Source organism: Malaya genurostris, chromosome 1 (assembly GCF_030247185.1).
Source record: "Malaya genurostris strain Urasoe2022 chromosome 1, Malgen_1.1, whole genome shotgun sequence".
Classification (NCBI taxonomy): Eukaryota; Metazoa; Arthropoda; class Insecta; order Diptera; family Culicidae; genus Malaya; species Malaya genurostris.
Genome location: NC_080570.1, coordinates 72110059 through 72125505, shown reverse-complemented (window position 1 = coordinate 72125505; position 15447 = coordinate 72110059). Strand labels below are relative to the sequence as shown.

Sequence of the window (15447 nt, the reverse complement as noted above, 5' to 3'; positions counted from 1 at the left end):
AAGGGGGTCTTTAGAAGTAAGCGACAGCCGACAAACAGGCAAAATCTATGCTCACCCATCACCGGCTCGCACCATGCTGCTAAGATTCGTGGGCTCTTCGTGCCACTACTGATGGGGGTGGAATCCGCACTTCTGCTCCCAGATTCTGTGCGTCGTTTTTTTTTTTGTACGTCTGAGTTTCTCAAGCCCAAGCTAACGAAATTTGCACTTTTGTTTAGTTTTCGGTATAAAAGTGACGATTATTCCGATTTGAATATCATTCAGTTAAGTACATCGGTTCGGTTCATCACATTTTAAGACGGCTTAACCGTTCTCCGTTCCGAGAACAGTTCCATCGTCTGCTAGCATATCTTCAGCACTGTACTGTACCGTGCAGTCATAACGTATCCTGCTGCGGATTGACAATTTGCCACCCCGTGGAAAACGGAAGGATTCTCCAGCAGGCTCCACTATAATCGAAAGTAAGCATCCCGGTGGTAATCCATGCTCATCAAAGTTTTTTTTTGTGGGCTAAAGTGAAGTTTTGTGGACAGTGAACTGATAGTAGAAAAAATATATAACCCGAAGTGGTACTATTGTTGGCTTCTCAGCAAAGGAAAATTAAATTTGTGCTTGAACGCGCTGTGTTATAGAAGAAAAAGGAGAACTTTCCTCAACTACCGGAACTGAGTGATTTTAGCCGGTAGTGGTATTGCAGTATCCAAGTGACTTACAGTTTCTACCATCCGGAAAAATTGTTCTTTAATGGAAAAAGTTTGATCCTGAAGGAACTAATGAAGCTGCAATGTGCCCGGTTTTGATAGCGGAAATTGATTTCAATGGTGAACTGTGTACCGAGAGTAAATGCTTTCAGTTGTGCGAACATTGACATTTTTCTTTGTTAAACGCTACATTTAAAAAAAAAACAAATGAAATAATAATTATGATTAATTTGTCATTAACGTTATATATTTTACTGATTCGATTAAGTTACTACAAACCTCTTGAGAAATATTATCAAAAACGGAACCGATGATATTTATGATTAATGGAAATTCAAAACTATAAAACAAATTGAACATTGGATAATACTACAAATAACTATGTTTACAAGCCTCATAAATAATACATGTGATAAATACAATCTTCATTTGACCGTAGTTCATCCGCACTCGAATAGCTCCTGACTCCTGAAGTACTGGCAACCTAGGGAAGTTTAACAGAAACCCTCAAAGCAACCCGAAAATAATCTAATTGAGAACTAACAATTATCCTGATTTCAAAAATAAACCAAGATAAACTGATTCTCCTCCAGGAAAATCAATTTGGGATAGAAACTTTAGAAAATTTTCTAAAGTGTTCTTGTTATCGATGCGAATCATAAAGAAGTAGACAAACTTGAAGGACCGGGTTGGAAGATTTCAATCGTCTTCTACTATGTTAGTTGTTTTAAAAAGTTTATCGAACAATGAAGATGCTTACTTAGATAAGAATTTTACGTACAGATTAGATAGAAAAACTACAGTGGATATAGTGACAATTGAACAACTAAAACATTTCAAACGGTGGCAATGGATATATGAATTGGAAATTTGTCTGATGGAAAGATAGCTCGAAAAAATTTTCATGTACAAATTGTGTATATTATCATAACTAGGCAATACTCGTTCTAATGCCAACATTACAACAGTTCAATTCTTCTATTTAGATATCTAATGCTTTCAGCAAACTAAACTAGTCGTATCTCTCATACTGATCTTAAGGCGCCTAACTTTTGCTACCCAAGCAACAATCCGCAACTAGTTCGGTACGACCAAGTCCAAACTATGTTGAAACAATAGCACGAACATGTTTTGTATGTTACACTGGTTGAAACAAGGTGACTGCAATGTTTATTCATAACATAATTAGTTACCAAATAATTATTCAGGGTTTTCAAGCCCAACATATTTTCATTAATAAGTTACCGTTATTTATTTGAAACATATATTTAATCACAGCTATGCCTTTAACTATCAGTTGAAAATAAGTATATTTGACGTTGCGGAACCATTTCAAACACGTAACCCGACTCATGATAAAGTTGATTAATTAAAAAAATGAATTTTTCCATTGCTTTATATCGCAATATAATGCTCAGAATTTCAAAAAACTAAAAGAAACAATTAGATCACTAAATAAGTTATTCATTTAATTAAAAAAAATTATTCAACAATTTTGAATTGAAACGATGCTTAAAGTTAGCTGTGATATAGTTTTTCTGTGTTAAATTTGCTATCTAATTTATTACAACTATTGTTATAAATTTCTGCTTTCGGACTTCTGCAGTTATATCAAATTCAATAATAATTGTAATACAAACGTTTCAAAATCTGTTACGATTTTGTTCCCGTTAGAGTCTTTTTTGTTATGATTTTTGTTATTTTAACAGCCTGCCAGCCAAAAATATTTCAAAATTTGTTACAAAATATTTCTGAAATAAATTACTTCAGTTGTTATAATTCTGTTATTACCATCTGATCGGGAAGCGTATGTTCAAATCATTATTGTGAATTGACATAACAGTAGCATAGGTGTTACAAAATTTCAACCTACAATTTCTGCACTTTTTCAAATAGCAATCGGTAGATTTTCGCAATGTGATGATAACGAAAATGCAACGTAGAAAACTTTTTGTTAGCTTAAATATTGTGAACACTTTTAAGAGTCGCAAAAAGTGTATGAAACATAAACAAAACAAGAATATTAGATTTTTGAAACTACTTTTTGACAAACATAATAAGTGGCTGAATAGTCATTTTCATTCTTTGCACTAGGAGAACATCGATCGCGACAGTATTTATAATTCTCATTATATGAAAACTTTGATTAAAAACTAATAAGAATCTAGTGTACATGGATCGCTCTTGAGCATTTGGAACCTGAAGTAATTTTATAGCTCGTTTTTCATATTTTTATAAATAGATTTGGATTGAAGGTGCATATAAAAACAACCAGATTAAAATTGAATTTTGTTCGACAGATTGAAAATCGTTGTAAAATTTGTACATCAAATCAAGTTTGTAACTTCAAATACTACGCTGCTCTTTTATTATTGACTGAAAAGCATTCTGGACTGATTTCATGTTTACAAGATCGTTGGTGACTAAGTTTCAACAAGTTAAAATTGTTTTTAGCTGATCTCTGATATTTCGCTAGTCACTAGTCAAAACTGTACTGTTTGAGTCACGCTAGTGGTTAGGTGTTAGTGACAATAACTCACATTTTTTGTTGCAAACTAGTCAGTAATAACCTACCTTAACAAAATAGTGTTAGGAAGCGCACTTTCTGAAACAAAACGAGATTTCACAACAACACGTCGGTGAATAAGTCGGACCGAAACAAAGCATTTTTAGCGTTCCCACATTTCTTCACCACTTTTATATCACGATTTTGCATTAATCTAAAAAAACGCTTCAGTCTCCGCGATGATATCGTCATTCGATGTGAATCTCTTTCCAGTAAGTCACTTTTTTAAATCTGATAACAGAATATAGTCGCTGAGAACTCTATCTGGCGAATATGACGGATGCGAATTTCAATTCATGGAATTTTGTCAATGTAATGATTAGTTGTTTCCGATTACCTTTGGAAAAACGAGGAACCCACTTTGCAAGCAGATTTTTCATGTTCAAAGGACACTCTGGACATAGTTTGGAGTTCACTTCCTTTCAATATCATTACGATGTCAGGTATCTCCTTCAACTTCATTTTTCGATTTTCCATAATGAAGAGAAGAACTTTTGACACAATTTCCTGAACAATAGCTTTATTTCGAGGACCATAGTTTAGTGCATCAACGAGGTTAACACAACCACGATTGAACACAGCAAACCAATCAGTGCTGGTTGATTAAGTTCTGGCAAAGTCTGAATTATACTACTAGATAGAGAGACTTTTACTTAGTGACGCAATCTGTCTGTCAGACCGAGGACTTATTGGCCGACGAACGAGTTAACTTTTGAAAGTAATCGATCGAAATGCTTACTTAGTTTACCTATCAACCTAGTACTGTTGAGTAATTCTCTTTATCTTCTAATAGAATAACAATAACAAACAACATGGTTTAACCCCTAAACAAGTTTATTCGTCGTCGTACTAAATTGACTGGATTTTTTTTCTTCATATTCAATAATTAAGGGGCGGGTAGGGTCTAACACTTTTGAAAAATTATTTAGTTTTTTCTTTGTATTTTCTTATAGTAAAACATTTCAAGAGTATTCTGTGAAATTTTCAAGCTTATCGGAACAAAACTCAGCAAGTTATGGGCCATTATCTTCGTTTATCTCATACTGCGAAGAAATCAGAACTCGGCGCATAGGACCAAGACTTCTGCTTTGATTGACTTAAAAACTTGACAAAACATTCTTGAAATGTTTCATTATAACAAATTATAAAAGAAAAAATATGATTTTTGAAAACATTAGACCCTACGGGCTCCCTTGAGTAGTAAATTGTTTCCATTGATTTTATTTATTTATTATTATTATTATTATTTATTATCATTGTTATGTCCATCGGATATAAAAATCTAAATGGACGAGGATGGGAAAAAGCCCATTTGAGTAGCCAATCAAATGGGCGCAAAAACCATCATCTTTTGAAAAAAATGTGAATAACAATAATTACAATACGAGAATAAAAATAATCACAAATTAACATATGTAGATATGACAAATAACATCAAAACAAAGATTGTGAAATATATAGTCAAAGCTCAACAGATCTTTTAATTTTCCTTACGAAACTAACAAAATTTCAAAAAAAAATCAAACAAATTAACAAAATTTCAAAAAAAATCAAACAGAAACGTTGGTGTCTAGAAAAACTTCTACTCTAACTATGCTGCTTTGATTCTGATTAGTCTGCGCTGAGATACAGTGGACACCGCAAATCATGATTTTTGAGAAGTGTCCTCAAAAATACCTCTTCACCGACTTATTTGTTAATATTTTTCCACGAAAAAATCACAAAATGTTGTTCGAATGATGCTTTTTAGCATGCAAAACACTTAAGTTATTGAAAGTTTGAAAAACTGAATAGAGAGAATTTATGGTATTTTTACACTTCTGTTGCAATGCGAAGATTCGGGTGAAAATTTTTATAATATTTTTTTTATCTGGGCGAAATTGAAATATTAGATAACCAGACTTTATTTTCTTGACGTAGTAAAATGCAACAAACAAGGCATAGGAGAATGCGAGGCAAGGTGGTGAGTTGTCGCTAGCTCCCGTATATCACTGCGCCATCTACCTTAGACAGTGTGAACTTTGCCGAAAAAGTGACATCATGTAATTTTAGACGTTGCAGCACCTTCTGATCAGACATTGTAGAGTTGTAGAAAGCTGTCCAATATTCTAGCCTGTATTAACCGCTTCTCTGGCTAAAAAAAACACAAGTGAATAATCGTCTTATTGTTTTCCACCTGAACTATTTTTATGGTGTCTAAGTGAATTCCTCACTGAATGAATCAAGCGTAAAACCAAAGACATCATATTAACAAGATATCCAGCTCTCACATTTTTCGAACAAATAATTGGCAACATCCTTTTTTGCGAGCATGTCGCCCTCAGGTGAGTCCGCATCGAATCTCATACATAGAAGTAGGGGAGAGAAATGTCAAATTCGTACGCGCCAAAATAGCAGGGCTGCGCACCCATACAATTGACATGACATGTTGAATGAGACGCCGTGCGATGGCGTTGCTGAACTGAAAATTGAGATCGCTCCAAGCTGACAGGGTCTGGTAAAACCGAACTGTTATATTTCATTTTCGATCAAATAATGCATATTTAATTGCAAGTGTGCATTTGAGGCAAACCGAGCAAGCCAACATTCAACATTCCATTGGTTGCCAAAAGAGGTTTAGGTCGAGTACCAACACATCCTAAGTATAGGGAATCGAAACGCTCGACACATCTGAATCGGACTTAAAATATAAGTTTCTTCGTTTATTTTTATCTTTTGGCGATCTAACATTCAATAGAAACCTTGAGGGTCAACAATAAATTACGTTTAATCACATTGTCCATAGTTTTTTCAAAGTTCAAACATTGCCCCGCTCTTGAGGCAAAACGTGGAGAGATGAATATTTTCGTTTACAGTATGTAATATTGACAAACTATATTTTCTACTATTACTTTTATTAAAAAACTTTAAATGAATAAATTTCATTCGACAATATCTAAAAAAAATCCTTTATCATTAGGGTCCCCACTTTGCCCCGCATTTCCCTATATGTAACAGAGCCTTCATGCGAAGGAATTTGATTCGTTAAAAATATTATGCGAACTGTAATATACAATAAATCCCTCGTATTTCTGTATCTTAGACATTTAAAGCAAATTAATTATTTCCACTTCGACATGACATAGTCCATTTTATTTACCGAATGTAATTCTCTCATTTTTCACTTCCAAATATCATCTACAAACTCGGGGCAATTTCCACCTTTATGTTTCACATAACTAAGGGTAAATAAAATGCACTATGTCATGTCAAAGTGGTAGTAAGAAATTTGCTCAGCTTGGACCAGATTCCACTCACATTTCCACCTCCCTTAACCATGTCAAAGTGGAAACTTTAAGCCACCATGTGCGTAAAAAACAGGACAATTTCAGAAACGTTTTCCGGAAATACAGTGAAAGCATAAACGTTTTCCGGAAATACAGGAAAATTTTAGGCTCTCAATGATTTTTGATTTTTTTAAGTTCTATGGTGGCCTTACCCCTTAACTGATACGCTGATGAAGGTTACGCATAACACATCGAAATACTAATACCTATGTCTGTTAATATCTCGTGATATTAGTAGCGAAATAGTAAAGATTGCATAGTAGAATTAAATGAAGTTAGTTTTACTTTAAAGCGATTCTGTTAATTCCACTAACCACTGAAAAAAGTAATTTTTGAGAACGTTTCTTTAGTTCTCTGTAAGCAGAACTCTCGCTCCTCGCATACTCCCGCCAGCCTCAAACTCAGTTCAGCTCGTTTTCACTATGAGTTCAAGTAAACCTGGAACTGATTTTCAAAAAAAAAATGCTGTGCAAAACACAAACGCAAATTCTTTTTCTGAATCCGAACCGAATCGAACTCGCCGACACGGGATTCGGATTCAAATAGTATTCTTGTTCTTGTTCATAAATTCAGGGAAAAATTTAAAAATCGAATAAGCTTTTTAACTTGTTAAATATAATCAATTCAATGTAAAAACATTTTAAAACATCTTTATTTCAAATACGTGGCAAAAAAAAGTTTTGAATGCAAAATCCGGATTTAACATTGGCCAGGTTTTCCGGAACGAACGATTTTATAAGGTTTTGACATAGAGATGTAGTATCGTTAGCCATACCTCGTCAACCAGAAATAAAAGTTGGATCTCAATGCACTGTGATTATGATAACATCAAAATTTCAAAGAGAAAGTTTGACGAGCTCTAACATCAATCAATCAATTAACCTGTAGAACCTCCCATCACAAATGTCACCAGTTTAATTAGTTCATTATCTCGCGAAATCATCATACCATGCACCGAATGATCTCTTAATAATAGACATTCTATATATCCAATTATGAAATTAGTTAGCTTAATTTAATTTACACCGTACCTTCCGTAAACACCAACAAAGCCGAGCTGGCCATCCACTGCCGGACTACGGTTTCTGTTTTTTCACTTCTCTGCCATTATCCAACCTGGCCTATTGCGCTTTAGCGAATCTGTCTTCAGGCTCTGCATGCAAACACCATGACAGCCGAACATAAAATTGCTACTTGCTTCGTAGCGGTTGAAACCTTGTTAGAGGCTTCCCTGCTAGCACCCCAACTTGCAAACTTGTGAATATTAAATTCGAATAAATCACAAGGAAATCAACCGGGACTGTACGCACGAGTCTTCGGAGGGAATGCAAATGAATGGATGAAACGAAGGTTTGCTAAACGAACGTCTCGAAGTGAATTGAACATTTTCACATTTTATATATATTGTAATAAATTATATTGAAATTAAACAAGACCAACTTCATAAACCGATGCAACTGTAAAAAGTTTTTCGAATACTGAATTAAACCAATCACATAGTATTCTGGCATCACACTACAACCCTTTCCCCTATTGATGATTAAACTCGGCAATCACTTTTCCGCAATGATCTTTAAACCCGCAACATCTAGACACTGTCAATGCATAAACGCAGCATCGTATCGTGGCCCAGCGATATCTTCCGCTGAGTTCAAGATGCTCCGTCATCATGATCGCAGCAGCATTTCCCCCCCTTCAAAACAAAGGTCGGACTATGATCCGACACAGTGACGCTGTGTAAAGCGTGATTACCGGAGGGCTTTCCCATATCTAACTGCTTGCTACTGTTTAGATATAACCGATTGGAAGTGGAATCTATCCGAGCGAGGAAATCTCACCTACAGATGAAAACACACAAAACAAAGCAAAAAATAATTCAATTTGACAGCATAATTGCACATTTTTGCGTCACGATAACATCAGACGACGGATAGATGCATCACTCTCATCTTCATAGTCTTCATCGTCGTACTGGCTTTGCAAAAATCTCGCCGCTTTGAGTGCATGCAAACAAGCAGACGATATTGCACACGAAAGTTACTACGGCTATTGCATAAGTTTCAATAATTTATCAATTATGTATTTGGATGAATAGTTAGATTGCTTTTAACTTGGATGCTGGTGTCAAAACGTAACGATGGTTCTTAAACTCAAACGTAATGTCAAACGATAATCAAAACATGATATAAGGTGTATCGTGACATCTGCCTCATTTTTTTTTCGGAACGCTTGTGCAAAAAATAACAATAATGCACATGTAAACACACTGGCATCTGGGTTATGATCGTAAATATCAGACATCTCGTCAGAATCATTGCTAGGTTGAAATACAATCGTTCTCTACGAACTGATCACATCGTAGGAGGTATGGAACTTCATGTACAGATTCTTATCTGACGATTATTTCCTACATCGTGACGATTAATTGTAGGCCATGCTACAGACCGAAAGGTTTAATCTATCACCTGTCAAAGAGTCTCACCATGCTAACCTTGTGCTAGAGGAAGTATAATTTGGTTCCTACTTCAATTGACATTCCAGACAAATATGAGATTCCAATCCCGGCTATCTGTTGTTTTTGTACTATGCTGCTACCTCGGACCAGCATTTGCCGCGACACTGACGAAGCGAGAGGCACCTCTTCCTGGCGGTAGTTATTTGCCACCGTCAAGCGGAGGAGGTGCCGGTGGTTATCCGCCTGCTGGACCGCCAAGTGGAAGCTATGGACCGCCGAGCAACGGTAACGCAAATGGAGGTGGTTATCCATCAAACGGTGGCGCTCCATCTCAACAATATGGAGCTCCTTCCTCAGGTGGTGGCTTCGGATCTCCGTCTCAACAGTATGATGTTCCATCGACACCATCTCAACAATATGGCGCTCCATCCAATGGGAACGGCTTTGGATCGAGACCCCAAGCTCCTTCCCAACAATATGGCGCTCCATCCAATGGAAACGGTTTCGGTGGTCAAGCCCCATCTCAACAGTATGGTGCTCCTTCTAGTCCATCTCAGCAGTACGGTGCACCATCTAAGAGTAATGGAAACGGTTTCGGTGGACGTCCACAAACACCTTCTCAACAATATGGGGCACCAAGCAATGGTCATGGATCCAATGGTGGCTCACGGTAAGTTTTCCATTAAATCGCTTTCTCTTTAACAACAATATAATTGAACTTTCACCTAGCCCATCACAACAATACGGTGCTCCTTCGCAGCAGTACGGAGCTCCAAGCAACGGAAATGGTGGATCACGTCCTCAAGCTCCTTCTCAGCAGTATGGTGCCCCTAATGGTAATGGAAACGGTGGATCGCGTCCTCAAGCACCATCGCAACAGTATGGTGCACCATCTCAGCAGTACGGTGCCCCTACCAACGGATATAGTGGATCTCGCCCTCAAACTCCATCTCAACAATATGGTGCACCAACCAACGGAGCACCGTCTCAGCAATATGGAGCTCCAAGTAATGGTAATGGACACGGTGGATCATCAATCAGCTCTCCATCTCAACAGTATGGTGCCCCCTCACAACAGTATGGTGCTCCAAGCAACGGAAATGGTGGATCACGTCCACAAAGTCCATCTCAACAATACGGTGCGCCATCTGCTGGTGCTCCATCCCAGCAATACGGAGCCCCATCCCAACAGTATGGAGCACCGTCACAGCAGTACGGAGCCCCGGCCAGCGGTGCTCCATCGCAACAATATGGTGCTCCGTCTCAACAATATGGAGCTCCAAGTAATGGCAATGGCAATGGCAACGGTAATGGACATGGTTCAAATGGCGGTTTTCGGTAAGTGATTATGCGCAATATAATAACACTGAAATACAATAACGTTTACCTTTTCCGGTAGTCCACAAACTCCATCCCAACAGTACGGAGCTCCATCCAATGGTGCGCCATCTCAACAATATGGTGCTCCGGCACAGTCTCGCCAGTCAGGACCTCCAGCCACTAGTTACGGAGTCCCAGCCGGCCCATCAAATGGAGGACGCCCATCTAGCCAGTATGGCGCTCCTGCTCCTGGAAATGGAAATGGTAATGGTAATGGAGGATTTGGTGGACGTCCGAGTCAACAGTATGGAGCACCATCTACTGCAGTAGCCCGTCCTTCAAGTCAGTATGGAGCGCCCGCTCTCGGAGGAAATGGTAACGGTAATGGTCCATCTCAGCAATATGGTGCCCCATCTCAAAATGGTAATGGCAATGGTTTTGGTGCCCGGCCATCCCAGCAATATGGTGCCCCAGCTCCATCTAGCAACGGAAATGGATTCGGATCTCGTCCGTCTCAGCAATATGGAGCTCCAGCTCCAGGTAGTAACGGAAACGGTTTCGGAGCTCGTCCAAGTCAATCTTATGGAGCCCCGTCTGCCAGTGCTAGCCGCCCTTCTTCGCAATATGGTGCTCCAGCTCCAGGCAGTAATGGAGGAGCTCCTTCATCCCAATATGGTGCTCCTTCCGGAGGAAATGGACACAGCAGCGCTCCGTCTTCTCAATACGGTGCTCCTTCCGGAGGAAATGGACACAGCAGCGCTCCGTCTTCGCAATACGGTGCTCCTTCCGCACCATCTCAGCAATATGGTGCACCCAGTCAATCTTCTTCCCAATTTGGTGCCATTTCCGCTCCGTCTCAGCAATATGGTGCCCCGAGCAATGGAAATGGACACAGTACTGGAGGATTCCAGTCTAGTGTGTCTGGAAATGGACTTTCACAAGCCTCGTTTTCGGCCAGCAGTTTCTCATCAAACGGCAATGGTGCCTCTTCCAGCAGTGGATATAGTTCCGGTAAACCCGGCTCATCAATTCCAGACACTATTCCACAGTCATACACCTCTAGTGGAGGCTACAACTACTAAGTACTGACCAAAACCCCAAACTGATCCATGACCACTAATCAAAAGCAATCTCCGATTGAAATGTGCCGTAAAATAGCGTTTTACTTGTTCGACTATGTACTACCACTTCTAAATGATCTTGTCTTTATTAAAATACAACAACTGGTCCTAACCTTACCTTCTCCATACAAAAACAATCAACATGTAATACTCTAATATAAACTTCTAAAACGCTGTATGCCAATGTGAATATCTCGAACGGAACTATGTTTAATTGTTTACGGTTAATTAATTTAAATTATTATAATATTATAGGTTAGTTGTATGATTTATTTTTTTTGTATGATATAAACCACAGCTTGAAAGAAAGAACTATAAATCTTCACAGCAGAAAGTCGAACAAATCGCCTTAACGAGAAAGTACGAATACTGTAGGCAAGATTTCAACAAAGCAAGCTAGCTCACACGATTTGTACTGATGCACGAGGCAATGCACGCGCGCAGATCAATTTTGCGTACCATGCATTTACAGATGCGTATCTACGCATTTCCATCCCAACAGAAACGGGTTGATTTGGTCCGAAGTATTGAATTATTTTTGCCATCGCATGAAATTGTTTCACATATAGTTGGACTATTTTTCCAGCAGGAGCACGATAAAAAAAAAGGGCAAAAAATAAAACAAAGCATTTGCAATCATCATTTTCCTCCAAAGTTTGGTTCGAGTATTTATATGAAATCCGAAATCCTAGAAGATACATTTATTCCTTCTCCGCAAACACCATTGTGTTGCACCACATTTTAGAGAGCCACGTGCTGCTGTAGAAGGCCATCTCCATTTATACGGTTGCGCTGATACCTGAGTTTTTTGATCGGCTGATGATGGATCCATTGATGATTCAAAAAACCGACGAGGTCACCTATTGACCTGAAAGATGGAAAACAACATAATTGTCGATCACGGTGCCGAGTGGAGGCCGATATGTGTTGACTGATGAGTGGTGACTACGTTACTTGAGTGGAAAGGGATCTGGCACGTCATTGTCGGCCAGGCAGGCAGTTGAATTAAAAGAGATAGATAAATAGATAGAAACTTTCAATTTATAGGATTCTTGAAACTTGACTAGCAATAATGATAATTAGTATGATCTGCAAATGTCCAATTAATCATTCAATACGGAACCTGCAGAATCTTTTTTTTAAATAACTATTTATTGGAATATGAGTTAAAATTAAATTATTAAGATTTAAATTGGGTGTTCAGCCACAAGTGGTGACTTTTCAGCCCTGTTATATACATGATTTGGTTATTACCATGAGGACATCATTTGCTTCCGCAAGTCCGAGATTTTTGTGTAGGGAAAATTCTAAACCTACTTGTATTGTGTAATGTAGAAAAGGTACTTATATACTAACTTACTAACTAATACAGGGTGATTTTTTAAGAGCTTGAGAACTTTTTTAAACAATAAAACGCATAAAATTTGCAAAATCTCATCGGTTCTTTATTTTAAACGTTAGATTGGTACATGACATTTACTTTTTGAAGATAATTTCATTTAAATGTTGACCGCGGCTGCGTCTTAGGTGGTCCATTCGGAAAGTCCAATGTTGGGCAACAAAGAGCAAAGAGCGAAGCGTTTTCTTCCTGGTGGAACAACAACTTGACCAAATTGGTACTGCATAAAGCATGGCTGGTCTGAACATTTGTTTATAAATTAACAATTTGTTTTTTAGACAGAGCTTAGAATTTCTGTTTAGAAGAGGATATAAACATTTAATATATTTATTGCACTTTGCCTGGATTCCTTCAATGTGATCCTTGAAAGTGAGTTTTTTGTCATACGTTAAACCTAAGTATTTAGCTTGATCAGACCATATCAATCCCAAACCATTCAATTTGAGAATGTGATTATTGTTTGGTTTAAGAAGGGAAGCTCTTGGCTTATGAGGAAAGATAATTAATTGCGTTTTTGCTGCATTTGGTTTAATTTTCCATTTTGACAGATAATCACTGAAAATATTTAAACTTCTTTGAAGGCGACTGCAGATCACTCTTAGATTTCTACCTGTGGCTAACAGACTTGTGTCGTCACAGAATAGCGATTTCTGACAACCAACGGGTAGATTTGGATAATCAGAAGTGAAAATATTATACAAGATTGGAGCTACGCTCAAACCCTGCGGAACACCGGCTCGTACGGGTAGCAATTCAGATTTACAATTCTGATAGCTAACCTGAAGAGTACGATAAGTTAAATAATTTTGAATCATTTTAATCAAATAAATAGGAAACTGGAAATCAGACATTTTTGCTACTAAACCTTTGTGCCAAACACTGTCGAATGCTTTTTCTATGTCTAGAAGAGCAACTCCAGTGGATAACCCAGAAGATTTATTTGCTTTTATAATGTTCGTTACTCTGACAAGTTGATGAGTAGTTGAATGATCATGACGAAATCCAAACTACTCAGGTAAAAAAATTGAATTTTCATTTATATGAGACATCAATCTCAACAAGATATTTTTTTCAAAAAGTTTACTGATAGAAGAAAGTAAGCTAATTGGTCGATAACTTGATGTTTCTGCTGGATTTTTATCAGGTTTCAGGATAGGAATTACTTTGGCGTTTTTCCATCTTTTTGGGAAGTAAGCTAATGAAAAACACTTGTTGAAAATTTTAACCAGGAGTCTCAAGGCAACATCGGGAAGATTTTTAATAAGAATATTAAAAATTCCATCATTACCAGGAGCCTTCATGTTTTTGAGTTTCCTAATAATTGATTTAATTTCGTCAAAATTCGTCTCAATAATGTCATCTTGTGATAACACTTGGGTTGAAATATGATCATATTTCAATGAGACTTCATTTTAAATAGGACTCACAACGTTCAAATTAAAATTGTGTACACTCTCGAACTGCTGAGCAAGTTTTTGAGCTTTTTCACCATTTGTAAGAAGTATTTGATTTTCTTCCTTGAGAGCAGGAATTGGTTTCTGAGGTTTCTTAAGAACCTTAGAAAGTTTCCAGAAAGGTTTAGAATATGGTTTAATTTGTTCAACTTCTTTAGCGAAATTTTCATTGTTTAATTTCTTTTTGTAAATCTTTAACTATGTTTTTCATAGCAGGATCACGAGAACGTTGATATTGTCGTCGACGAACATTCTTCAACCGAATGAGCAGTTGAAAATTGTCATTGACGATAGGAGAATTTAATTTAGTTTGAGCTTTGGTAACTGAAAGATTTCTAGCTTCGATAATATAATGATTCAAATTATCAATTGCTGTGTCGATGTACGCAGAATTTTCTGAAATAGTTTCATGATCCATATGATTTTCAATGTGAAATCTGTAATCCAACCAATTAGCTCTATGGTAGTTGAATATAGAACTAATTAGATTAATTAAAGCTTCGTAGTAAAGTCTGAATGTTACAGGAAGATGGTCTGAGTCAAAGTCAGCATGTGTAATCGGTTTACTACAAATGTGACTTTGATCCGTTAGAACCAGATCAATTGTAGACGGGTTTTTCACGGAAAAGAAACAAGTCGGATTACTGGGATGAAGAGCTGTGAAGTAACCAGCTGAGAGTTGATTATGAAGTATTTTACCATTACTGTTATTTTGCCTACAATTCCACTGGACATGCTTAGCATTTAAGTCCCCTATTACGAAAAATTTCGGTCGATTTCTTGTGAGTTTTTGCAAATCGCCTTTAAAGAAATTTAATTGTTCGCCGGTGCATTGGAATGGCGAATATGCTCCAGCGATGAAATAAATTCCATGAAACGTCAATTCCCAAGCTTTCAATAACTTCAGTATTAAAAGAAGGTAAAATTCGTTACTTAATTTTCCGTTGGACAAAAATGGCAACTCCACCACCCATTCCAGTAAACCTGTCAAATCGATGAACAACATAATGTGGATTACTTTTCAATTTGACATTTGGTTTAAGAAAAGTTTCTGTCACAATGGCAATATGAATTTTGTGAACATTGAGAAAATTATAAAATTCAT

General features: G+C 37.3%; 1 protein-coding gene across 1 annotated transcript; it reads left to right on the top strand.

Moving 5' to 3' along the window:
* The first annotated feature begins 207 nt into the window (after positions 1–207).
* On the top strand, positions 208–12143 carry LOC131440436 (pro-resilin). Its single transcript, XM_058611709.1, has 4 exons — positions 208–461; positions 9135–9718; positions 9778–10386; positions 10448–12143. Exons 2-4 carry the CDS (start codon positions 9141–9143, stop codon positions 11448–11450), a joined length of 2190 nt encoding a protein of 729 aa, XP_058467692.1. The 5' UTR covers positions 208–461; positions 9135–9140; the 3' UTR covers positions 11451–12143.
* The last annotated feature ends 3304 nt before the right edge of the window (positions 12144–15447 follow it).

Coding starts and splice junctions, on each gene's coding strand:
- LOC131440436 (XM_058611709.1), top strand. CDS start 9,141: ATGAGATTCCAATCCCGGCTATCTGTTGTTTTTGTACTATGCTGCTAC. Junction 9,719..9,777: donor GGATCCAATGGTGGCTCACG/GTAAGTTTTCCA, acceptor ACTTTCACCTAG/CCCATCACAACAATACGGTG. Junction 10,387..10,447: donor GGTTCAAATGGCGGTTTTCG/GTAAGTGATTAT, acceptor CTTTTCCGGTAG/TCCACAAACTCCATCCCAAC.